General features: G+C 39.2%; 1 protein-coding gene across 1 annotated transcript in view; it reads right to left on the reverse strand.

The window, feature by feature from the left end:
- ZNF407 (zinc finger protein 407) overlaps positions 1–11,693 on the reverse strand; it is a gene marked incomplete at its 3' end in the record, with an annotated part of 108,900 nt that extends 97,207 nt beyond the window's left edge. Inside the window, exons 1-2 of the mRNA XM_010191967.1 lie at positions 6,899–11,693; positions 941–1,055 (exon numbers count right to left, since the gene is read on the reverse strand). Of these exons, the coding sequence (XP_010190269.1) occupies positions 941–1,055; positions 6,899–11,693 (4,910 nt within the window). The remainder of the gene's footprint in view (positions 1–940; positions 1,056–6,898) is intronic.
- Positions 11,694–27,916: the final 16,223 nt, after the last annotated feature.

Consider the following 27,916-nt stretch of genomic DNA (forward strand, 5'->3'; position numbering starts at 1 on the left):
CCCCAACATCGCAGCACACCATTCATGTGTGCACTGCATCATCTAATTGAACCTGTGCTGTTCTACGCATTAGCCATAAGACTGCTATAGCAGGTTACATAGGTTTGAGTAAAATGTTTTTATATGATGCATATATTAGTTAATTTCTCCAGCATAATAACATTAAAATATATTTTTAATCAGAACTAGGGTATTAAAATCCAACTTTGAATGTCCTGTGATGTACCATATATGCCATGGCATTTTAAAACCTTTTAAACATTTCTGCTAAATTAATTAGTTTTGCATTAAGGAGTCTCAATGCCTCCTATTAAATGCAACACATTTGAAGGACAATTAAACATTATGAACGATCTTTCTGAGGAAATAACGATTAAAGAAAAAAGAAAAACAAGATTTTTAGGGTAGCAAACAAGAACACAAGCATACATAAAAGACTTCAATTTATTCTTAAAGTCTTATGCCTGCAATATTTTAGATCCATTTGTTTGAAAAATCAGGTCTTCTGTTTTGTTTTCGTAAAGAATGAAAATCCTAATGGAGACCAGAAATCTGTTAATGGTACTAAAATTATAACAGTATAGCAAAAGAAAAAACCCCACACAGTAAAGTCTATATTATATATTTTTTATGTCTTTAAATGGAATTTACAGTTCTCCCTGGCAATGTGAATGAACATCCTATAATTTAGTCAATTTACAGATTACAGGTTCAAATTGACCTTGTAGCCCATAAAATTGCTCATCTTCAGTGCAGGATTAGAAGTGGGAAAAGAATGTCATAACTGTATTTAAGGAATTTACCATAACAATGGAAAGGAGGATATGCATGCATAATTTTAGCCACTCTTGCTCACATCACAGTTTTCAATTCTGAAACAATGCATATCCTGCACTCTCCTCCTGGTTAACCATGGTGGAGACTGTTTCAGTTTACTCACCCACAGACATGACACTTGTATTCCCTCATCCCAAGGTGCCTCTTGACATGGTTTCTGGCATCCCCGAGCTGAGCTGTTGCAAAGTGGCATATCTTGCACTTGAATGGCTTTGATCCTAAGTAAAATTTAGCATAAGATATGAGTTGAATTAGAATAATGTATCACCCACGGCTAAAGAAATAAAAAATCCTGGGGAAAAATAACCTTTAAAAAAAAACCCATCCCACATTTAACCTGTTTGAGATTTTTGCCTAACAAAAAAAGTATTTCGTACATAAATTTCTAGCTCCCAGGACACAGGCGGTATATACTATACATTACTCATTAAAGTTTCCTAAAGTTCAAGATCACAGAAACTACTCTCTTCATAATAATTTAATCATTATTATCATCATCATCATCATTATTAAAAAATCCACAAAATACTAAAATGAGAAGACGATATAGTAGGTAGATAACCTCTCAACAAGATAGCAAAAGTTGTTCCACAGCTTTCCTCATTTCCAAATGCTGAAATGGTCTTAAAGTGGCTTGCTCTTGGTGTAAACTGCAAAATGTAGTTGTTTTTTAAGCAAATATATTTAAAGCAAAGTAATTTTACAAGTCTTCTGACTCTGAATAGATTTCACATTAGCATTGGTATTTCAGATTTGTTCTGTCACACACAGAAAATGATTCATCACCTAGCTATTGTAATGACATGCAATGTATGAATATACAGTGGATAAAATATTATGCCTTTATGACTGTTTTATGGTCAAGAATTTATGATTATTCTGCAAACCAGAAGTATTGACATTTTGGCTATTATTTATTTCAAGAACAAACTTTAATATTAAATGTCTACTGCAGACCAAAGAACTCTGAAATTATTTCTCCAAGGAAGAAGTACCAGCCTGTTTCTTGTATCACATCAGCTCAGCAAAAAGTCTAATTATTTGTCTATCTTAATTAACAGTGATTCTCTCTCGAGGATGGAAAAACCATTTTTTTACTGAAAAAGTTAAATTAGGCACATGTCAGTCCCCAAGTTATTACACAGCAACACCATTCTAAAGTATGCTGTAGCCCTTTCGAATTTTCTGACCACTAAATCCTTAAATCAATAAATCAAAATCACAGAATTGCAGTTAAAAGTCAGTACAATATGGTCACAGAGTCTCCATATTATGTTTAGTATATGTTTTGTGAAGTACTTCTTCCAATACAGTTAAGCATAATATGAAATATGTGATCTTTAATAAATATACATAAAGAGCTCTGATAAGAAAAATGTTGCACTATATCATACTTGATCAATGAACCTTTTTGCTTTGCCCTTGAAAACAGAATATCCTCCACAAATCCGTTGGTAAAATTGAGGAACTTAGTAAAAATTTTTAGAGTCTTAAATTTCAATTTAATTCCCAAAAGCTGACGAAAAATGAAGCATTTAATTTTAATCTTCTAACTGAAATAAAAAAGTCAACAGTACTAAGCACGGGCAGACAAGGTTGAATATTTCACAGTTCAATGACAATGAAGCCAGATCTCTTAATACTTCCATTTCTACTGTTGGAAGTAGATGTAAAATATATTTAGCACCTGAATGGTTATATCTAGTCAGCTTTATATGTTTAAATGTCAAAAGCAGGTTGAGACTGCAGCTAACAGCAATCACATTCTATCAATCACACTGAAAAACCCCAGTTTATTTAAATGATCTTGATAAAACTAAATTAATCATTAATTTGGTGACATTTCAAATCAACACTACATTCTGTAAAGACATCCATGCAAATAAAAAACAGCCTATCTTTGCATTACATAAAAGAGTATTAAAAGTTGATGTTTTAACTTATGATCTTAAAGACTAATTGCACAATTAATAACATCAAGGCCACAGTCAGAGAGGATTTTTTTTAAATCTATTGGTGTTTATACTGTTCTTTTTTTGTCACAGAATTCAAATACCATGTGGATTTGGTCCTATGTTCCCTGGGTTTCTGTCCTACTGATTAAATTGTAAATTCGTTCCTCATTCTGTTACTGCAGGTGTCCCGCAGGGCTTCCATACAAGACCTTTTCTGGCTTCCATTTACATGGCTCCTTTGTGAAAAACTCGAGTTCAGACCAATCGTAGCTACAGTGTGCTGACAATACAGAAATGTATTATTCTGTTGACTGCTCTCATCCAAAAACCACTGAGGCCTTGAGGTTTTTCTATTTATTGCTCAGATCCAGAGCTGAATATCTGTTAACATCTCCATTTAAACGCCATGAAAATTCAAGTGCTGGCAGGCTCCAGTCAGTACTTAGCACCTGAAACAAAAGCGGTGTATCGCCCTTTTAGGTTGCTGGTGCCAAGTTTGCCCCAGTATGTTCTTGGGTGGAACAAGCCAAAATTTTATACTTAAGATGAAGGCATTAGACTAAGACTTAAACTAATGGGGCAAAAAATCTGTATTTACTATAAGGCTATCTGAAACTGTGTTGAAGCGATTAACCATTTTGTAGCCATACTTATCACAAACTTCAATGGTTCTCATATGCTGTGTTAAATGTCATACTACTGGATTCAGACTTGGCTTTTAGTTCATGGGAAAATGCAAAAAATACTTTCAATACAGCATCTTCTCAACCATATTACTTAAAAAAAAAGCCACAGAATTACTTTACTCACAAGTTATGGCATGGAAACAAAGTGTACATTTTCTAATGGCAGCGGTAAATGTGAAGACTTTTAACAAGAGAATTGGGAATTATGGGGGGGGCTGTTTAAACAACAAAAACAACCAAAAAAACCCAAATTGAAAATAGACTAAATGTAACTGTTAAGTCAAACACAAACTGTGCTGTTATAAAGAGATGATTGCAGTTCATAGTCTTAATTTTACATTAAAACAACAGAGACTCAGAACTCCCAGAAAAATTCAGTGCCCCAACTTTAAGCCAGCCAAAGGCAGTACCTCTTGAACCTGCAGGCTTAGCTGTGTCCCTAGCTCAGGCCCAATGCAAAGCGAGCAGAGCCACGTAAAATATTATCCTACCATTTCCTCCTACATTTAGAATATGGGGAGTAAGATACCACACTTACATCGAGCAAACCTTCCATTAACTGTGAAATCTGATGAGAAACGAAACAAAGATGATGTGGTTGCAGGTGATTTTTTCCTCAGATGTTGATTGTTAATTAAGTTTATGGGACCTGCATCAATTGCGACCTAAAAAGTCTTCCACCTCTACTACTCTTTTTATTTTTCTTTACACTTCCTCATTTTCACTTGTCAACATGTGATGGACTTACTTGTTATCTCCTTTCTAGCAAAGCTTCCCTTTCATTTGCAATGTGAAAATCTCCTACATTATTTAACAGTATTTTGAAACTTTACTTTCCTATTAATGGAAATCATTAGTTGTATCTTTCTACAACTTTCCCTTTTTCCCCTGCAAACTATTGCAAACTACTCAATTAAAAAGAAAAGGCAAGGCGTTGGATATGGTTACATGTACATACGTATATAAATATATATATGCACACCTGGATGCTGAGGAAAGATTTTTTTAAAGCACATAATCAGAACAATAAATGGGAAAATGTGTAGCTCTGCTCCTGCTGTGTACCTGGTGTTACCCTGGAACAGATGAGAAGCTGGAAATACTGTGCTTTGCCCCATCAGTGTTACAAGCCAGCGTGTATATAGTTGATGGAGCAGGTCAGTTCCCTCCGCCACCATTCCCAATAAGGCAAAAACATTTGTTTCTTACTCAACTGTATCAGTTGTGATACAGATTGGAAGGAAAGGTCTACAAGACACAAAGGAAATCACAAATATGAAAATATGGATTGGAAGAGAAAGCCTTCTTCCCATTAACTATTAATAAAAGCCTCTGCATTACTATTTATGTGAATCAGCAAAGCATCCAAAAAGCTTTTCATTTAAAGGTGCTGTGAGAAAGAGGGCAGATAAAACTCTATTCTCTAACCCTGCTATACCCTCTCCACAAGCACTACCGAAAAATGACTTGCAAAATGAAATGTATTCTTTTACTGCTTTGCATATTTAGGGCCATCCAAAAGCACAATAAAAATATACTTCACGATTAGACCTACACACAGAATGTTAAAAAGTACACTAACTTTTACTAAATGTTACAATCAATGATGTGACTTATGTAAGTAGGGTTGCTTTGTCATATATTGATAGTTACCTCACTTTCACATCCACATTAACTTGATTTTAAATGCAATTAATACATATAGTCAAGGAAGACTAATGGACTACATTCTGCACTTAACCTGGTGGACATTTTCAAATGGCACAAGTGACCAGTGCAAACCTATTTTGCATTGTAAACGACTAAATAAATCTTAATGGATTAAGAATGATCAGCTATCAACACACAAGGGAAATTAAGTGCTGAAATGCCTACATTGATTATTTTAAATTATTAGCCTTACTCTGTTCTTGAATTTGTATGCTTTTAGTGAGCTTTAACACATTTACAAGACTTATTGACTATAATTACAAGAGAATTCAAGTAATGGACACATCAATTATAAGCAACATGTCTTGACCAGACAGTTGCATAAAGAATCCTAAAGAGAGCTCCATTAGCATCCTCCCCCTTAGTTTTATTCAGTTTTATCTGCCGTAAGAGGGCATATTAAGGGCTTATACAGCTGTCCTGACCATGTGAACATGAGCGTCCCTCTAAAGACTTAACACTGCATTCAAAGTTAGATATTAGCTGAAGCAATACAGATAACTATGTTACTGACAGCACAGAAGTAATGCTGAAAGTATTAAGTACGTGAGTTGCTGGTATACATGAATACTACGGTTATGGTAAAATGCTGTGAAAGGTTTGAAATACAACGTTCATGGTCCCCAAGATTAATCTTAAACTTTGTTGTCCAGTCACGCCCTCGCCTTTTCATAAAAACCTTACAAAACTATTTTAGGATTATGCCAGGAATTACCATTCTTTCATGTTTCTTTTTTCTTACCTTTTTGTTCTCTTCCTTGTAACCATGCACTAAGTTTCAAATACTGCATGAATTTAAACTATAGCTTCCATAATAAGCCATTATTTAAAAGTACAGTAAAATAAACCTTACAGTTTTAATGAAAATATGTTCATTGAAATGTGAATTTATTATTCAAATCCACTCATAAATTCAACCATGGAGACACCACTTGTCTAAGCAGAGCTCAGTGATTTAGAAAAGCTGTCTATTTAAAATAAAGAATGTATGGCAGGTTTATAGAAACATCGCAGTGAATTTTTACATAAATTTAGAACTGCAGCTTATGCATTTTTCTACAAAAATGTTTTTAAATTTTCCACTTAAAATTAAACATAAAAATGAATTGAAAGTGTGATCAGCACAGAAACTAAATCAGATGCTACATCCCTGTGCATCACATCAGCCTCACACACTACCGTCCAAAAAAAGGCTGACCAGTTCCAACTCCCATAACGCATTTCTACAAAAACCTCTTGATGCTTCTTACTGGTATTTTTTTAGGAACGATGTAATATCAGACGTCTGTCCTGAAGCATTATGTAATGCTGAAAGTGTAACTGAATTGAAAAGAAACAAACATTTTGGATATTAAACAACTGCAAGGAAGAGGAAGTTAGAAAGAACAGCTAATTGTTCTCTTAAACCACTACTGCTACATTATATAAATTTAAGAACCAATTAATGGTTATAATTTAGCTTAAAGGGAAGGAAATCTCTCCATAGGAAACAAAAAGCAGAAGGGTGACTGCGCTTAAAACGTTCTTACATTGTTTGCCCTTTGATCACCGTATTTTTATGCCCCTTTAGGTAATTTCGAATTTCATTAGGGGCTCATCGGGCAATACAAATGCCAGTTCATAAGACATATTATGAACAAGCAGAAAAACATCCATGGTATAATTCACTCTGTTTGAAAGAGACCACATGCAAAGAGAGCGTTTCCATACCTGTATGGGTACGGATGTGAGCTAGGAAGGCCATGGAATTGCTACTTCTACACATCTTCCCACAGTACTTGCAGACATTGCCTTGATTCTCTTCCCTCTCCCTGTTGATCTGCTCAGTGTCTTCCACAATGTACTTATTCACTTCCCGCAGCAGCTCTTCGTGCTGCTCTTTGATGTGGAGAAACAAGCTCTGCTCCGAATCGAAGGGCTCCGTGCACTTCACGCACTTAAAGGTGGCGCCTCCTTCGGGCAGCTCCTCCACGCTTGCCTGCTCGTTTCGCATGTGCCCAGCGCTGGCCAAGTGCTGGTGAAGGTTGCTCTCTGTGTAAAACGATTTTCCACAGAGTAAGCAGTGAAAATGTTTTTCTTTTGAAGGATGTTTCATGGCTATGTGAACATTTAGTCCGCTCAAACCATCTGCTAGAAAACCACAGTCATCGCAGCGAATACGTGTTGATTCCCCAAGGTAAATTCCTTCTGACTTCTTCTTCTTCCCACCACTTGGGGAAGGGTCTGTTTTCCCTGCAAGCTCAGCGGCTTTCACTCCACCTGACGTCTGTCCTTCAGCAGAATGGTCAGTGGTCTCCCCATCTTGATGGCTTTTTAACCTCACTATAGAAGAATCAAACTTGCCAAAATTTTGCATTGCTTTTCCTTTATCATCAGCGCTGATAACTGTTCCTAAAGCCTCATTACTACTTTCTTGCATGCCCTCAGCTGTTGAGCCATCTGCCTCCCAAAGATTGTTATTTATAGTTACTTCTGCTTCATGTTGTGCTTCCATAAGGGCTTCTTCCTCCTCCCCAGTAGGATCCTCTTTGAAACTTCTGTCACCCTCTAAACTATGTATATTTTGTACCATTTCTCCAATGTTTCCAGGAAAATTTGATTGCTCCACTGCACTACTTGTTTCTGGAAGAGTTAGCATAAGCGGGTTGTTTTTTTCCAGAGATATTTTTTTGAGAATGTCTGTGTTTCTACACTCTCCTTCAAGGCTTTCTCTACTTGCTTCCAAGCTTTCCTCACCTTTTCCTGAATCCAAGTTTGTGTCGCATGATCTGTTTGGATTTTCTGCAGTGGAATCATCATCTGAGTTGAGCAGCTCCTGACTGTGTCTACTTTTCTGCAACTCATGAGTACCTCCTTCTTTAACTGATACCTCCCTGTCAAGTTTAACAACTTCATCTTTCTGAGGAGTTTGCTGGAATCCTTCACAAAAAAGGGTTTCTCCTCCATTTCTAGACTCGTCTTCAAGTTCATCTTCTACTGCATTTTGGGAACTGCCACCTTTAGGCGTTCCTGGAGATTCACTTTCATCTAAGACATTACACTCAGTAAGGCTTTTACTAACATGATCACCTTCTGCTGCATCATTGGCACATTTTGTTTCACCTAAACCAGTTTCTGATTCTCCTGCACTGAGATGGTGCTCCTCTTGAGACAAAGTAGTGCCTTCTTTGGTAATATTTGCTGTGTTTCCTTCCTCTCCAGAAGAAGAATAAACATAAGATTCTCTTCTAATTTTATGCTTCTCTGTTGCTGCATGCCTAATCATCTCCCTGCGAGTAACAGCATAGTAGTCACAAGCCATGCAGAAGTATTCAAATTGTTTTGTATGTTTGCGCTTCACATGCAGCTCTAAAGAAGAAGAAGAATGAGCAACGAAGCTGCAGTGTACGCACTTGTTGTTGTTTGCACCCACTGGTCTTCTCTGGAAGCACGGGTCACCATCTTGGGTAGCCCTGTCTGGTTCCAGAAACATACGCTGGTTGGCATTTAATGAATTTCTGGTATGCTCCGAATCTGGCAGTCTACAGGCATTTACAGCTTTCAGCTCAGCATCTCCTTGCTCAGCTTCCTGATTGTCTAAGACAGAATTTCCCAAATATGATGACTGGCTACCATCCTCAACATGTTCATACAAAGTACTTGCGGGGCTGTTATCCTTCTTGCTCATGGATTCAAAATTACCTCCTTCAGGGCTAACGATGATCTCCGAGTCCTGTTTTCCACGTCCTTCTATTTCAACACGGCTTTTGTGTTTTTTGGTCGCACAATGCCGCTCCATATCTCCTTTGGTTACTGTGTAGTAATTGCAAACCTTACACAGATAGCTGTACTGATGACTGTGCTTTCGTCTGATATGAACAGTCAAATTTGTAACACTGGAGGCCAAAAGACCACAGTGGGTACATGTCCTAGAAATAGTACCTTTGGATTTCCCTCTTTTGGGTGCATTAGCTAAAACCAATTCATTTTCACCAATCCTTTCATCAAGTGGAACAAATTCCTTATTTCTTGCTATGTTTTCCACAGAAGAGGATGAAACATGTATAATTTCTTTCTCTAACTCTGTATTGCCACTCCCAGAAACAGAAGGATCCAACACTGTTTTAATACCACCAACACCAACACAAACCTTTTCAATACATTCCTCAAAACGTAGCCCAATGTTGTTTTTCCTGGCATTTTCAAGGTGCTTGCTTCTTTTGATATGCTTCTCCATTCCTTCCTTACTCAGTGAGTAGAGATTACATGCTTTGCAAAGGAAGTGATACTCCTGTGCATGTCGGAGTTTTATGTGCCTTGTAAGAACCGTGGAAGATCTTGTCTTATAAAAACACTTTTTACATTGAAACTGGGTTTTATTCAGAACAGAATGCTTTGGTTCATTTCTATGATTTATGAAGGAAGAGTCTGGAGTTTTTGCTTTCACTGATACTTCCATTTCCTTTGCAAGATTTTGGCTATTGTTTGATACTGAGTCAGCATAATTTACCACTTGCAAGGTCTGATCGCTGTTACTCAATGGAGTCGCTTGCTGCAACAATGAAGCACCATGTTTCTCATTTTTTTGATGATTTATCAGCTCTTCTTCCGTTTGGAAAAAACCAATGCAAATTGGACAACTATGGGACATGCTATGTGCTTCACTCATATGGCTTTGAAGGTTGATCACATTCAAGCTGGTAAATGAACAGAGCTGACAATTAAAGCTACAACCTCCCATCTGGTGTTTACTGTCCTGACAGTGTTGCTTCATGTCTTCCCTGACTCCAGGGGAATAACTACACATCTGACAATTAAACTGGGTCCTTTTTGTATGAAGCTTAGCAACATGAATTTCCAAACTTTTTTGGTCCTGAAAAACATGACCACAGTCAATGCAAGTATGAAGAACAGCATGATCAGCAGTAAGTTTAATGTCAGAATCTTTAGTATTTGTAGCGTTGGTAGAAAGGGTATTTGGCTTATCTTCAGTAAGAGCTTGAATTTCTGAAGTAGTATTGGAGTTACTTTTAGCATCTGTTTCTAATTCTGCATGTGACATAGGGCTTGGAGCACCAGATTTAAGCTGAGTGCTGGAGATACGCCTCATGTGTATTCTCCGAGTTTCAGGCTTGCCTCTCTTACCATTGCCCAACAAATTGTACCTTCTTTTAACCTGCCTTCTCAATCTAAAAGACCTACTCTGTCCAAAGGAAGATCTTAACAAGACAACGTTTCTTTTATGTTCCAGTCTGTCAAATCTCCTTGTCATCTTTAAACTGCTAACTAGCTTTTTGGTAATTGAAGGGAGTTCTGTTTTCTGCAAGATATTTTGTGAGGGTCCTGGTATTTCTAGTTTTTCACTACGGACTTCATCATTGCCATCTACAGTGGAAGAAAGCATCTTTTCTTCTGTCATAGTATCTCTTTTTTCAGGGGGAACATTTGAAGAGGATATCGTTTCAGCAAGTTCAGTGCCATCATTTTGTTTAGACAAGCTTACTTTTGAGCCCTCCAGTGCACTGCAAACACTTACTTCTTTTGCATCAGCAGTTCTTGCCCTTGATTTACTGGTCCCAGGTTTTGCTCTGACATTCCTCTCTCTGGTTGCAGTAGATTGTTGTTTTTTGAAAGATTTTTTTGTCAATATCCGTACAAATCCTCCCCGCGCAGCAAGATTTTGGCGTCGAAGGTGAGTCTTGCCAAGGAAATGAGAATTTAGGAGGTTTTCCTCAGCACTCTGAAAACCACAAAGATCACAACAAAATATCTTGGATTTCTCATGATCTTGCTTAACATGCGTATGTAATGTTAAACTACCTTCAGCTGTGCAACTACAGTGAGGGCATGTTTGCTCTTTGGATTGTTTAGAGGGGCTTTCGTGTTTATGTTTTTCCATATTAGAGCAGGAAGGCAAACACTGATCACTCATTTTGCCTTCAAGATCTTTGTCTATGTTTCCAACTGTATGGCCAACACTGATTTCTTCTGAAGAAGATAAGTTATCAGGAACAGCAGCTGGCAACTCTTGTGAATGTTTACTTTCCTTGTGAATTTTCAACATGGCACCATCACCACATTTGAAATCACAATGTAGGCACAGGACATTTGAATTGAATATGTCATCACCAAGACAACTGGCAACCTCTTCCTTCTTTACAGCTCCAGCTGCTGCACTACCTGCTTCTCCAGCTACGACTTTCTGCAATTTCCTTTCACTATCTTTCACGTCTTCTGAAGAACTCAGCTTTCTTTTTCTGGAGACATTTCCAGGTTTGTCTACTTCAACAACATCCAAGTTTGGTGATCCTGACAGTGCCCTTTTGTTTGTGCCGTTCTCTTTTCTTTTCTCTTCAAGGTCTCTGAACACTTCATCTGATATAAGCTTTGTTTTCTGCTGAGATGAAGAGTCACATTCAGCATTTTCTCCTGATGTATTTCTCCGGGATCCCTCTGTCAACTCAGTTTGTAAACTCTCATCAACATCATCTCTCTTCTTATTTTCCTCCCCATCCATTCTTAACATGGATATTATCAAATTGAGATCATTTGGCTTAGTACCTATAAAAAAAAAGAGTTATTATTAGTCTTTTACACACAATCAAAGTTAAAACGCTCAAGTGAAAAAAAAGCAATATAGAGAATAAAAATCACGGCAGCAAGACAGACACAGTGAAAGATATGAGGCTACATTTTCAGCATGGTGACTAAAATTATGACATCTAAAAGTCAAATCAACTTCTAAACACTTGGTTACAGAGCTCTCACTGTGATGAGCACTATGTGAGCACTAGCTTCAGTAGTCTTTGTGTAATCAAGTAATTTACTACATGCTTAAACTTGGGCAGACAAGCCTAACTTTTCTTTCTGGAAGTATTTTTAGGACACGAAACACTAACAGCTTTCAGGGAACCAACCACGAGATGTTCAACTTTTCCTGAACTAGAAATCCAGGTTCCCAAATTTGAAAGCTCCAAGGAGGAAATGACCATGACTGCAACAACAAGCAAAACAAAGCCAACATAAAAGTTATATATTGTAAGTATGAAGCCTTCTTTCCTTCCTCTGCTTATATTACCTGCAAAAGAGAAAGGGAAAACACAAATAGAGCCATGTTCTAAAAGACTATGCCACAAGTATAGATCCCCATCTATTCTAAAATATCCTCTAAAACTTCATTTCCCAAGGCAGGGGGTGGGGGGAATGGGGAGAGGGAAAAGAAAAAAAAAAAGTCATGAAACAGAATGCAGAGAATGGCAGCATCTGTGAACCCCAGCATAAACTTTAACCATCCAAATCCAGTCACCAAAAGCTTTTGCTCAACTGCCCAGTGTGACCTTCCTGCTCCCAAAAAGATGTCACCACTAGAAAACTGATGTTACCAACACAGCTTATAAGAGGGATGGAGGTAGAAAATCAAATCTTGACATTTATTACCTTTTCATTCTGATATGAAGCGATTGAGAATTGAAAATGCATTTCATTTTAACAGATGATTAAATACTAAATGTTTATCTATGTGCTTTACACTATGATTTAAACATCAATTTGCTGCAGATCCAAGTATCCAGTTTTTTGTTCAGTTACCCATTGAATGAGGCCATGACCACAACTGTAAGTACTTCCTGACAAGACTAAGTAATTGCAACGTTGATACAGACAATGCAGACTACAAAAAACTATTCAAGTACATGCTAAAAAAAAATTATGCTTATTTTTGAGGACAAAGTAAGAAAGCATTAAACTGAGGGAATATACTCAAATCAGTTTTATTACCTATGGCAATAAAAAAAATGTGTTACTGCTTAATAATTTATAGGCGGCCTATAAGGGATTGAGTGCACAGTAGTTGCATACATTGAACAGTTTTACAACTGTAGGTCTCTCATTGAGCTGAAGTACTGATCAAACTTATACTAAGCTACCTATACCTAAATAGCGAGAGAACAGCCACATCCAGATTACAATAGCCCTTTAGAGGATCCAGATACTGCTCTTCTAGCTGTGGTTTTCTGATTCTTCCATATTATAATTTTTCTTTGTTCATGAAACCCTGATAGAAGCTATCACAATTAGTCAGAAGTAAACAATCAGCTCTATATTCTCAGCTGGTGTAAGTCAGCATATTGTCAGTACGTTCAAGACCTCTACAGCAATTAATAGCAGAGGAGGATGAAGCCTTTGAAGTGCAAGCCTACCCTGAAAACGTTTATGAGCACTGCTTGGGTACAGAAAAAAAGATCAGATTAAATTTATGTTGTTTAACTGCAGTACAGCTTTATTTATATAACTTGGGGAATACCAAGAAATTACTTCAGTGACGAGTGCCACAAGTCCATCCTTAACTGTTTGCGTGCAGCAGCCGTGGGTCCTTCGCCTCACTGCGCCTCCACTGCAGCTTCGCAGCCCACCGCTGAGACCTGACCTCTCTTCCCTTGCATGGCCTGGGGAAGAACAGCAGGTTTTTTCTTTGCAATCTCAAACCAATCCTCCATCTCCTTTATAGGATACTTTCCTTTCAGACCATCGGATTTATCACAGAACCTGTCCAGCAGTGAACTGATACCTGCACTGGAAATTTCCACTATCAAAGGCTGTATTGAGATAATTAGGGATCTCTTCACTGACAAAAATTCATGTATTCAAGACATACTAGTAAGTAGGGGGCTGGTGGCTCTACATCATACTCTCTTCTGACATGCTTCATACCCATTTAAAGCCATCCTCTGATTTGATTTAAACCTTAAAGCACTGCTACACCTAGACCAACCTCTGACAGAAATTGTAGCCCACAGAGATACAGTGGCCACCGGAGGCAGATGCTTCCCAGCTGCCCCAGGCAGGCAGCAGTAGTCTCAGAACGTGCCTTTTCTGCCCCACCAGTGCAGATTCAGCTCATCTCCACCAGCCACCCCCAGCCCTCAAGAAAGAAGGATGATTATTTGCACACAGTATCTGCAGGCTTTGCCTTACTTCTTAGTTTGTTCACTGTCTCTCCAATAGAAGTTCATCCTGCTCTGTGCTCTACCAAAAATCCCAGACTGCAATCCCAGTTCTGCTGTCCAACCTTGTCTTCAACAAAACTGCATTGCATCATTAAGGATTTGTTCAAGTGCTTTGGAAAAAGAAAATAACAAGCATTTTCCTTATTTTATCTTTGTTTGTAGTCACAGCTACAAACTAGTTGCCAGGCGAGTGAAAACTGCAAAGCAAATCTCATAGGTGCTGCCAATAATTTCACTATGAAATTAAAATAGTCACATATATAATACAAAAATTCAAAGGAGTCTCACACCTCAGCCTTCTTGCCTAATTCCTCCAGTTCTCCAAGCCAACAGCAAATAGAGACACTTATCCCTGCCTTCATTTCATGATAAATTTCTAGCATCCAGACTGGAAATGCACCCTGCTTCATTTGCAGGCACTTCTCCTAAGGAAGTCCCATGTCTATCTCCGAAACTAATAACAACTATTACCAAGGCAATAGCTCCTCGGCTGCACAGCACAAGTTAGGTGTAGCAACAATTAATGATACGCTTTTATCAGTTTTGTCTCTACGTCACCTCTGAGTGTTCATGAAAATAATCTCCCCCTGCACACCCATCCCAGAGACAGACTTTCCTCTGTCCCACCTCCAGAGAAACAGTGTCTAAACATCACCATATCACACTGCTTCCACCTGCGCGAAACCATACTCCAGAAAGAATTCTCTACAGAAGAAAACAATTATGATGTGGTTACTGTTGTCTCTCTAAAATTACCCTCATGTTAATTAATCTAAGGTATTAAATTGCCTTCAATTTCTTCTATTTCTCTCAAAGCTGCCTTTAGGACAGGAGCACATCTTCTGCGGTGGACAGTAGTCGCTATTGTCACCACTTTTTGGTGACACTCAGCGATTTGCTGAGCTCTGGTCACTCCTCCACACCTCAGACAAGAACGAGACCACAACACTGAACAACATCTCCATTTCTCCTCACTATGATCTTTACTCAGACAACACAGCTGTGTCTCTAACACAATTTCAGTAGCTTCTGCCTCAGCTTCCCTGATGGAAGGGCAGTGTCCCACACCCAGAGGGAGCTGTGGGCAGACCTCTTCTCAGCTTCCTGCGTGGATTTATGGCACGAATGCCTACTACTACTTGAAGGATGCATTCAGCACACCATAAGCCTCCTCTCCACAAAAGGAGCCTACAGTGCTGCTTCCTCTGCTGTAAGGCTCTCTCCTGAAAGCCCCTTCTCATATTTGCCACAGGACAGGAGGACAATGGCAAAGCAACAAATCGGTCACAAATCTGGGCCGTCCTAATCCTCAGCCTGCATAAACCAATTCATCTCTGTTCTCATCAAAGCCACTGCACTAATGAAGGGCCAGCCTACAGTTGGTATTACCACAGGAACTGATGTATCGGAGAAGGCATCAGCAGCGCTCCAAATCTGTACAGTCCCACTGGCCACACGGATACATAAGGGTAAATGGGTTTCTTCTTGCAAAATTAATCATGGGTCAAACCTTAGTCTGGTTTGACAGGGGTCACACAGGGATCAGGAGCAAAGAATCAGCATCTGGAATGGGATTAAATCAACTGATAACCAAAACCACATTCTAGATGTGACAAGTAACCCTCTGCAGCCACGGCAACTTGAGCACATGCTTACATCTAACTCCTGTGTATTAGTGTGACTGAATAAGCCTTTTGATACCAAGGTAATGCTGGAAAACTCATACAGCAGTAGAAGTGGGGAAGAACAGCTCTTGAACTACCTTACTGATGGACCAACAAGACTAAAATCTATGCAAGATGCAAGCTCTCGTGCTTTTCATTCTACCTTTACCACTTAAAGGTTTCAGTTATGTTTTCACAAGTAACAAATATAAGAGCAACAACACACAACCACTTAATGTATTGTATAAACAAACCAAAAAGGATTTACATAGGCTCCGGGGCTGCACCAATGGTATCACGAGGTACAACACAGCAGCCCACCAGAGCACAGGATCAAGCCCAAGCTAAGCACACAGCAGTCAAATCCTCAGTACTTCCATATTTTAAAGCCCGGTTCTGTCAAACAGCGCTCTCTTAACATCATCTTTGATGTTCAAAATGAAGCTGTTCTAACTCAAAAGTGGGTTGACTTTTTGTAACATAAATCTTTTGTTAATGTTCACATAAATCAAGTATAGCTGAACAGATTCTTAAAGGATGTGACCAAAAATTAATTTCCCACATTAGCTTCAGGTTAACAAATTCTTCTGCTTAGAGACAGTCATACATTACCTAACGCATTTTAAGGTTCTTTGCAGCACACTGCTCTTCCTAAGTTTTGGAAAGAAACTTGTTGTGGCCTCACTGTTTGCGAACAGGAAAAGCTAAGCTCAGTAATGCTACTGGAAATATTAGCTAAGTCTTTAACATAGCATTTTTCTTCAGTAATGTTTCAGACATGAAGCACATATTTAAGATCTTCAAAAGCACAACATTTATGTTACTAATGCTACATCTGCATAGGCCAAATATCCAAATCTTTACAGAATAGATGAGGAGACACACACACTTTTAAGTTACAGGTGCATAATACACAATAATTTGGCTGTGTCACAGAAACCAATATAGCTAAAGATTCTTCTCTTTCATGTATTGGCATTTCCAAATGGTCAGAATCATGGAGGCTTTGTTTCAAAATTTAAATAATTTAAAAGACATCCCACAGTCACAATTTAGCACCATCTCAATACCTATAAAATGAAAATAAATAAGAAAAATAAGAAAATACCACTTTTGAGCTGCCACCACCAATTTTTACCACATAACAACACAGATTCTTGTATTCTTCCTACAATGCTTTTTTGTATATTGATACAGTATCTACCACAGTTTTATACAAAAGCATCAGTCATTTGTGGACAGATCTTTCCTTTGATGGGAACAGGGAACACTTTAGTTGAGTGTTTTCTCTGATTTTTTTTGCTCTGGTCCAAAAAATAGCATATAATCCTATGCTAAAAGGTGAATGCAGCGCAGTTAAGATTTTCAATGTAAGACTTGCATTGCCCTAATTCTCAGATGAAATTTAGAAAGTAGTAATCTTAAATTAAGATCAAAAGATCAGTTTAGTGATGTTCCATAAACCTGTAAAGAACTGCAGATTTCCTTAACTTGATGCTCAGTACAATTTTATTTACTTGTCTTTTTGGTCATATGCCAGCTCTTTAAGGGAAGAGGTAGGGATGTGTAAAGCACCCAAAGAAAGTATATTTACAAGTACTAAATTCTACTTTGTTTTTTATTTTTTTTATGCTAATCTTGGCATTAGACTACCCAAAGCACTTCTCAGTCAGAGTATTATCATCTCCAAGTATTCAGTTCCCAATCTGCAGTGTTTGTAGAAGATGTGACATATGGAAAACAGAGTTGCATTTTTTTGCATTAAAAATTCCACTTTTTCAGACAATTAATTCTTTCAATGAAATCACGGATACAATGAAGCCAGATCATTTAAATGAGCTCCTTAAACAGCCTGCACAAACCTGAATGTGAACAACTGATCTCAACATACAACCTTTGTGTCAAGTAAACATCTTCTCATTTTCAAGGGAATAACATCCCTCCTAAATCAAATTATAGGTCTGGCTTATGGCTTTACAAAGTCACCCCTCTTCCTTCAGAGGAACTAATCCAAGAGAAGAGTCTCCTCATTGATGGGGCACAGAAGACAATGTGGTTATTGGAACAAAGACTACCTTTATTCTGAGGAGTACTTGATGTTAATCATTACCAAAACATATTTCCGTTGCAGCTTGAGAATGCTGCAACTTTGAGCCTTGTGTCCTGAGCCAGTTCTTCAGGTAAAGCCACTCATTTGGGTAGAGCACCAGAACCTCCACAGGAGACTTCCAAACAAGCTATAGGCTTTGAAAGACTAAACCCTTTGAAACTCCTGCATTGATGTACCTACAACAGTTAAAGTAACAATACAAAAAAAAGCCATTTACAGTCATCGCTTGTGTATCACTGAAAGCAGCACGTTATCTGCACCCATTAACTTCATTTCCTCGGAGGCATCAGAAAGAACTGCAACAGCATCACGGGAAACGCCTCCTGCAATACTACTCCATCCTTCTTGTTTCTGCTTCCAAACCACTGAAGGCCCTTCTGGGCGGCTGAAAATTGCCAACATAAAGGAAGTTCTTATGAATTCTTGACATCAAGAATATGTTCTTTAATCTACACACACAAAAAAAGACGATAAAGAGGGAAGGCTCCCTGGTTCATCACTCACTCACTTCAGAAAGAGCCAAACGCTGCTAAATGCAGCAGTGACCACCAATATTAGATCAGCCTTGAAAAGGGAGTCAAAAAAGAAAGACATGGGTATACACTCATTTCAAGTGGTGTCAGAATCAACAGGCATGTATGTCCAAGACAGAGAATAAGAGGAAATGCTTATTGTGTCTCCTAAAAATTGTTGAGTAACCCCCAGTTTTTCAATTTTGAAACTTTAAAAAGGTACATAAATTTTGAATTGTAAATCCAAAGAATTTTAACTATTTTGAGAGTGAGGCATACGTATAACAGCAGCAATGAAAATATGCAACAGAAACTTCTGAGGATCCAAGAAAGATCGTATATAGATAGCAGTGTGATATTTATGAATGAAAAGCACTGTTCAAGTATTCTCAAAACACTTTGGAGAGTTTATCAGGTCCATGAAGGAAACTTCCAGAAAATAAATGTTCATTTCTCACATATAGTAATGAATCCCATTGTTTGTGGGAATTCTCAGAATTGCATGGTTTCATGACAGATGCAGTTCTCACCATCTTCACCAACTAAAACTAGGGAGAAGCAAATAGTAAATGTAATTTGAATCTCTTCTCTACCATAGGCTGCAGTATCCTCTTACGTACAGTGGATCACACTGGAATTGATCAGAAGTACACAGGCACCACCGCTGACACCTGAAGAAAAATGCCGAAAGTCTTAACTTTTTCTTGTTATTTGGCAGCAAAAGATAAAATTAAGTTGAAATTGCTGTTGCTTGCAAACTGGCTTTTGGAAATTCTACCCTAGAGACTGAGTCCTAGAAGCCCTGACTCTGTTCTTTAAAATATAAGGGAGTATGAATTTCCTAGACAGTTTAATATTTGCCAAGATTTACTAAATTTTCATCAACCTTTGGTCAAAATTAAAAGACAAAACCAGATTGCTTTATTGGCCCCTTGTTTCGGACTACCTTATCATATGAGAAGCAACAAGAGGCCTCCATCACCACAGCCTAGGACGCATTTGTCTGCTAACACAGCTTGGGCAGGGTCAAAGAGGAAGCAGCACCCGCGCAGGTGAAAAGGCCAACACAAATAGCCAGCGCTCTGCTGGCGGAGAACCAAAATCCCATTTTTGAGTAACCTGAACCAAGATGCAGAAGGGAAGTAGCAACTAGAAAAAACTGCAAGGAAGAAGAAAAAAAAATAAAGGCTTTTTTTTTTTTTGCTTTGAACCATTCTCTTTATTTTTTAGACAACAAAAAACAAATTAGAAAAAAGATACTGAGCATTTTTCAGATACTTATTACCCAGATATTCACTGAGCCATGGCTCACTGAGTATAAAAAAAGAACCTAACCAATACTATTTCAAATTAAATGTAAATTGATAATAGTTTGAGTGTATTTTATACACAGTCAATGCCAGTATGCCAGAAATTCACAGCTAAATTCAGTAAATAATATTTAAACAAAAAAATAAAATCACCCAAAAGTCAGGACACCAAAAGCATAGAAAAGGCATTACGGAGGGACGATGTCAGAAAGCAGAAAGGGAAATTCAGTATGTTTTAAGTACTAGTATTTTCTGACTACTCATTTTAATTGCCTTGCCTATGAGTTTTGGGCTGAACAGGTAACATAAGGAGTTAGGATTATGTCCGTGGTAGGTTAACAAAGTTTCCAGAGAAGAATACAAAGTGTACATACACTTTTAAAGAAAAGGCAAAACTAATAAAAATAAAAGCATTCTGATGACACCTGGTGGCCACTTCACACAAGGAAGTAACTGTGTTTCCTCTGAGAAAAGCACATCAAACAGAAATACGTTTCATGTTCTTTTGGTAAGCACATCTACAGAAATGACAGCTGATGTTATGATCCATTACAATATACTCATTGGAATATACATGTTTATATGTCTGTATATATCAAATTACTGTATTACTGGTATAGACACACAGGTATACAAAAAAATTTAATTTTTATAGACAAAACCTACTTTTCCATGCAATGAAACAGAAGCAAGCACAGTGAAATTATTGCAGCTCAATCCTATAAGACGTATGAAACTGACTTTCCTTTCAGTTTTCATTTTCCAGCTTGGTTGCTTAAATAATGCAGAGGGTGACTGATGGGGGAGAAGCACGGTGGAAGAGAGGGGCTGCCTCGCACTGGGGTGCGCTCGAAAGGGCTCTGAGCCCTTAGGGTGCTGTGCCTAATCCCCTCCAAAACTCATTAGTCCTCCAGCACACTTCAGGAAAGCGTAAGAAGCAGCCTTCACTTCTTTGTATCTCTGGATCTCTAACAAAAAGAAATATTCATCATGAGAAATTAGTCTAAGAAGGTGCTAGCTGTACACAGTTCTTAGCTACAGAGGGGATAAAGCCATAATAAGCAGGGGAAGAGCTGAATGTCAAATCACACCTTTTCTCCTTAGTGGTTTCTTACAATATGTGCAAGCAACCATGATAGCACTGCCATCTCCTCTGCAATGCATAGGGGGACTTTTATTCCTGATAACCTGAGATGATCATCACTAAGACTTAAACCATGCATAGCTGTGCAAAGCTTGGCTTTCTCCATAATAACTGTTATTTGCTTTCAGGTGAACAAACCCATACTTTGGCTGAAGTCACTGAACCCCTTTGAAAACTACATACTTCTGCAGTCTGGACAGTTCAGGGGGTTACCACTGAATTTTATGCAAATTTCCTTCACTCTCCATGTCAACAGATGGAAACCAATACAAGACAGCAAACCAATACAAGACAGCAACAGGAGATGTACAGGTGTGACGGTGGCATCGCGAGTCCAAACGACTATTTGTGACTTCTGTGGTGCCTGTGATACCAGTCAAGAGCTACTGTTACGGCTCAACATGGAGTCTCTGCCCTTTCTCACTCCCAGACCCTTCACCAGAGCTAAGCCATATAGCTAGACAAGGCGCTTTCACTCCAGGAGAAGACACAAGAACTGCTGAAGGCCCCGCAGGCTCCCACCTCGCCCCAGCAAAACACACTCTTGGACAGAGGATGGAGAGCAGGGGTGCATGAGGGAGAAGGCAGCGCTCTGTACACCTGGGAGAGAAGGACCAGGGGATGCCACAGCAGCATCCACCTTGGACCACGTGCAGTGGTCCACGTGCCGTGGTCCACGTGCCCGTGCAGTGAAACCACGTCTCCCCAGGACAGGTCCTGGCCAGCTAGAATTGAAGGAGGGAAGGAACTGAGGAAGAGAAAGGTCAGCCCCTTGCTGATAGCACCGTCACTTATAAAACCCCCATTTACCTCTTGTCCAAAGCATTCACAGTACTGATACTTTGGGAACAAACACCATGAAGGTTTCAAACACCAATATTTATCAATAGTACCCATTTTCCCCTATGTCCATTTGTTTCAATGCACCAAATTTGATGTCTACCTAAATCAGTCCCTGAAACTCAGCTATCTTCCAGAACCAGCAATATGCCCAGGCATGCACACAGCGTCAGCAGGATTCCTCCTAGGCTTGGCCTGAGGCGCATGTGTTCACGTGCATCCTCGAACAACAACTCACCTGGCAGGTAAAACTTTAATTTCTTCTGCGGGAACAGTGCAGGTAATGCAACATCAGCAACAGCTGCACTCTACTACATGGGTGTCTACCACAAAACCTTTTCATTATTTTGAAGCAAATCCTGTTAACAGCTACACAACACTACAGTGCATTTCCTTCAAGTGACGGTTTATCACAAGCCTGAATCTCTGGTCAGCACTGGGAAATACCAGTGATGGCGCCCAAGGTGAAGGGAGTCTCCTCCTCCCAAAAGCCAGTGGCCACACAGAGCCACTGCTAACCTGGCTGTCAGCTGGCACGATCAGAGTGGCACCGCAGCCCTCCTCCTCCGCAGGCTGGCAAGACGTGTGCTGGTCAGCTCGGTAGCCTCGGACATTGCCTCCTGCTCCCCAAATCCTTCGTGGGCAGGGAGAGCAGCAGGCTGCCGGACCCTTCCCAGACACGGCTCCTGGTGTCACTGGAGGTCACAGCAGGGCCACACGATGCTTCCCCAGGCAAAAGGACATCAGGAGTTGGGTCGGGGCTGCAACTTGCACATGTGGCCTCGGTATTTCCTCAATACATCACTGTCTCTCAGGAACACGTTAGGAGAGTGTTATTGCTAAAAATGCTACTAATTCCCTGAAAAGCACCGAGTTAAAATCAATCCCACAAACTTTCCCGAGATCAATAGGTTTTAATGAACACAGAAAACATACTCTGTGGCAACCACGGGCAAGTACCCAGAGACTGAGCTAGAGTAAGAAATTACACTTGCTCCATCGCTTTCCTGGGAGAAAAAATTGACATATTACTAAGTAGGCTATTGCTCCGCTCAAACACCCCCAGGATCTGAGGGACCACAAGCTCACCCTCATGGGCAACCTGCGAGGTGATTTATCCCAGCAGAGCACAGCCAGGACACAAAGTCAGTTTTCCCGCCGCAGATAGGGCAGGGTTTCAGCACTGTGCCCTCAGCTGATGGAACAGCCTGAATCGCAGAGCCAGTCCCTTCCTCCAATGGAGCAAGGTGGGCACAGAGAGCAGTCTGCAAATCAAATGGGCTGCTTCCAACAGCAAAGGGTGCTGGCGTAGCCCAGTTTTCTCTCAGGAGATAAAACAGAGTATTTAGCCCTGTGTTTCGGTCATCAATAGTCAGGTATTTGTCCTGGGAAAACACTTTCAGCAAGTGCTACAGGGCTTCTTTTCCTAGCTGTAATCATCCATGGAAAAGAGACAACAGCAAAATTAAAAGTTACAGACAACAGGGGTAAAGATGTTGGTTTATGTCTTTTACACTGAAACCTAATATTAAGCGTGCTGTTCCATCTTGGTATTTTCCAGAAGTCTCAAGCATTACAAGTACTATGATTCAGATTTTCGATTTCTGGTAAGTACCATAAATATTTGATAATCAAATGCAACTTCTGTTTTGTCAGCTCTGCTCATTTTGAACCACCAAGTTCTTTTGCTTCTTACGTGAAGCATTAAAGGAATTCACTTCTAACAGTGACCCTGTAATTCCATTTCACCATTTAAAATATTGTTTTGTAGCATATGCACCCTTTTTCCAGAATCTAATATCCAATATAATTTCTATAAACTAAACAATACAGAACATTTTACTGGTTAAACCTCTGTAACAGTGCAAATGACAGCAATACAAATATGCAAAGGTTCTTATTACAACCATTATACTTTCCTCATCAAACTCATTCTGCATTATTTTGCTAAGGAGATCCAAATATTCTTAAATGCATGTACAATAGAAAAAATAAATAAATACCCCTTTAATGGCTATGAATTCCTCACAATACCCTCCCTCTTTCCCCACCCCCTAAATGCAGACACTGGCACTTTTAACCGCTTAGCAGGCACCCTAATGCTACTATCTGTGTTTTAAATTACTCAGATACCCACAAACGTCTAAATTCAACTGAAGTCACTAAGAATAAGGCATTTGAAAGTCAAGATATTTCTTTAGGTGCTTAAAAGGATTCAGTAAGTAATGTCAGATATCCAGCTTTCATTATTTTATCCCCAAAACTTGTTTCTCAGAAATGAACAAAAGGATGTAAAACCACATTTTTTTAATTAAAGTTAGGATTTTTTTTGAAAACTCAACAATCAAGAATGCTTAGCTACACTAATAACACCTTCTCCATAATGCTTCAAAAGTTAGATTATATTAGACTATTTTTAATAACTTGTAGATTTTAAAAGTTCCCAATTATAAATGAAAAAAGAACTCCAGAACAAAGGTAGCAAATGCACAAATTCAATGCTATTAAAAGGCAGACAGATGAGATCTCATGTATCTTGTGCCATTTGTAAAGAGGTTGTTTTATTATCAGTGTAACTAATCACAATGAAGCCATCTCTTACAACCAAAGACATTATAATGAATTTTCTTTACAGCTACAGAGAAATGGGATTTGCTGTTCCATATCAAACTAGAACAGGCTGTATAAATTCTTCTTCATATTTATTGTTAAATGTAATTTTTATCTATAAAATCAGCCATGAAATATTAAAAACTGAAACAACAGAATTTATATCCTTTACTTAATTTAGTTTAAATGGTCTATTCACTAAAGAGAGGGAAAAAAGGTTACATATGTATTATAGCGCGCCCTCCCCTCTTCCCCCTAAGCGTTTCCATTATAAACCCTCTAGTTTTTGGAATTTATAACTTGGCTGTAAAAATTCACTTCACACTTGGAGTTGGTATACTGTTCCTTTTACAAATTTTAAATAAAATCTGTTCCAGGAGGAAGGTAAGAAAGGATGTGGAAAAAAAGAGGAGAAGAAAAGCAACCAGACTAAAAACTTTAATGCCTAGCCACTTAAATCACAGAATCACCGAATCACAGAATGTTAGGAGTTGGAAGGGACCTCGAAAGATCATCCAGTCCAATCCCCCTGCCAGAGCAGGATCACCTAGACCAGGTCACACAGGAACATGTCCAGGCGGGTTTTGAATGTCTCCAGAGAAGGAGACTCCACAACCTCTCTGGGCAGCCTGTTCCAGTGCTCTGTCACCCTCACAGTGAAAAAGTTTTTCCTCATGTTCAGATTGAACTTCCTATCCTCCAGCTTGCACCCATTGCCCCTTGTCCTGTCATTTGACATCAGAGAGAAGAGCCTGGCTCCTTCCTCCTGACACTCGCCCTTTACAAATTTATAAACATGAATGAGGTCACCCCTCAGTCTCCTCTTCTCCAAGCTAAAGAGACCCAGCTCCCTCAGCCGCTCCTCATCAAGGAGATCCTCCACTCTCTCAATCATCTTTGTGGCTCTGCGCTGGGCTCTTTCAAGCAGTTCCCTGTCCTTCTTGAACTGAGGGGCCCAGAACTGAACAAAAGATTCCAGATGTGGTCTCACCAGGGCAGAGTAGAGGGGAAGGAGAACCTCTCTTGACCTACTAACCACCCCCCTCCTGATACACCCCAGGATGCCATTGGCCTTCTTGGCCACAAGGGCACACATTGCTGAAATCAGTAAATAAGGGCCAGCTACTGTACTTCAGTCTCATCTTTTACCCCGCGGAACCGGCGGGAGATGGTCACTGTCTCAGGGGCACAAGGGAAGCTGGCGAAGGCCTGAGGTCCAGAGATGCTGACAGCTGCCCCAGGTGATGCTGCACTCCTTTGTTTAGAGGAAGCCAAGACCATGGGTTCAAATGCAGCCTTTATTTAGTCCATAACTAACTTTATCCATCAGAAAAGGTGCTCTCCAGGGAATTCTTTAGCTACAGTCCCACAGACCAATGTACTCAGGTTGCAACCCATCCCCAGAACAACACAAATGAGTAATGTTTACAAACTCATTGGTCGTCTACAAAAGGAGGTTTGGAGGTTGGTCATGGTCAAAAAAACAGCCTTCACATGAAGATGCTTTGGAGAACTAAATTAATCTGACACTCACAGAAAGCAGAGGATATTTCCAAAATATGCCTAAATTTATAAAATGCAGGAGAAACTATTACCTACACACACTCAAAAAAGCTACATGAGCAAAAAGAACTCATGTTTTTAATTGTGTAAGAATTTTAAGGATCTAGTAATCATTGATATCATTATTTTGATACCATAATTTGATTTCCAATAGAGATGAATAGTGAGGAGCAAGAGAAAGACTGAGGAAGTTGGTGATTTGTGACAAATGTACCCTTAAAACAACCAGACTCAACAGCAAAGGCTGCAAGTGTAAACTCAGTTACCAGTTTATGGAGTTTATGCCAGAGCACCAAGAGGAAGAAGGCAAAGGAAAAGGGAAGGCTGAACGAGGCCACAAGGATGCTTCAAGGATTTGGGTGGCCTTATGGAACAAAAATCTGCACCCGATGCCAAAAATTCCACAGCCCAAAATTACTTAAGCCTGTATCCACCAGGGATGTCAGGCACTACTGAACTGCTCAATGTCAGGCTTTAAAATGTCTGGAACAGAAAGTGAGATCTGGAGTCCTGAGTTAGGCAGTAGTATCTCACATACAACACACAGAGAAAAGAAAAAAAAACCAACTCCTGCTCAACCCACAGCTCCTCAGCCAGAGGAGAAAGACAGCAAGCACAAGTCCTGAATCCAGAACACAAGAGCTGTTTGGTGTAGCAACCTGGATCAAAGGGAGATGACACTGGCTCTGCTGAGCTACTACCTAATGATCTCTCACGAATCCGGAGAGCCTTGTTCTTGCACACACGACATGGCAGCTGTCCTGGTGTCCTGAAGCAAAGCCCCCTCCTCCAAACCTCCTGGAGCTGCCCATAATGTGATGTCCTCTACTTCTGAAAACAGCAGAGCTTCAAGCCTGCCCATCTCATGCAAGGATTAGTAAGTTTTCATGATGATTCAGTAAAAACCACATTCACTCTAAGAGTATTTTCATTTTTTATGTTAAGAAGTGTATAGACACTAAGATTTTCTATTAGCATTCATTACATTTATTTATGGGAAAAATGTTTTAATTACAAAAACAGGTATGGATCAGACATAAGCAAACACATACTAGTTGTTCCAGCCTTCAGCTGCTACTTAGTGGAAAGACATCAAAAGCACATTAGGACAATTTTGTAGAACTATTCAAACAAATAGGTACCTCAAAGAAAAACCTCAAAAATCTTGCATTTAATACTAAAGCATATTTCACAAAGTACTGGAATTTGGGGGAGTACTAGTCTTGAAAATGTTCCTTTAGATTATCCTCATTTGGAGTGACTGGCATGACTGTGTTATCTATACATTTTTACACTGCCTTATCCAGCCAGCTGACTAAATCATTAAAAATATACAGGACTGAGCTTCAGTTTGACCTGCAGTGACTCCTAGATGTATTCTCAAAATTAACACAAGCACTGAATGCTACTAATCTTCAACTTGTAATAACTGATCAAAGAATACTGCCCTGTAATTCACTACAAGCTAAAATCATAGTGCTGAACTGTGCATTTTCAAACAAGTGGTTCATAGCTCTAGATTTAAAATGCAAAGTTTCCATTATATTTAATAATTAAAATGCATGCTGTGTTATGGTTACATTTGGTGACTGGATTAGTAGTACCCCAACTGAGCTAAACAATGCCTTCTTCCTATTAGAGTTCATATTACCATATTATCTATTTGTTTAAGAGAAGGAAGAAAAAAAGCACAGCAAGGAAGAAGGAATAAAAAAGAAATATGAATATCAAACATACTGAAAGACAGTGAGGACCAAGACAGCGAGAAGGCCTGGTATCAGCAAAATCTACGCTAGCTGAAAGCAGAAAAGCTGAAATACCGACGCATTTAAAGTACGGAAACTTTTCTAAGAAAAAGAGTATTCTCCATTTGTCAATAAGGGTTCTCATTCAAAGGAAAGGGTTTAAAGCTCAGTCTGTTTTGCTAGAGGCAGTCTCCACAAATTTAGGGAATACAGACATCACTGTCAAGGAGAGGATTCTCTCAGGCT

Source organism: Mesitornis unicolor, unplaced genomic scaffold (assembly GCF_000695765.1).
Source record: "Mesitornis unicolor isolate BGI_N332 unplaced genomic scaffold, ASM69576v1 scaffold25309, whole genome shotgun sequence".
Taxonomy (NCBI): domain Eukaryota; kingdom Metazoa; phylum Chordata; class Aves; order Mesitornithiformes; family Mesitornithidae; genus Mesitornis; species Mesitornis unicolor.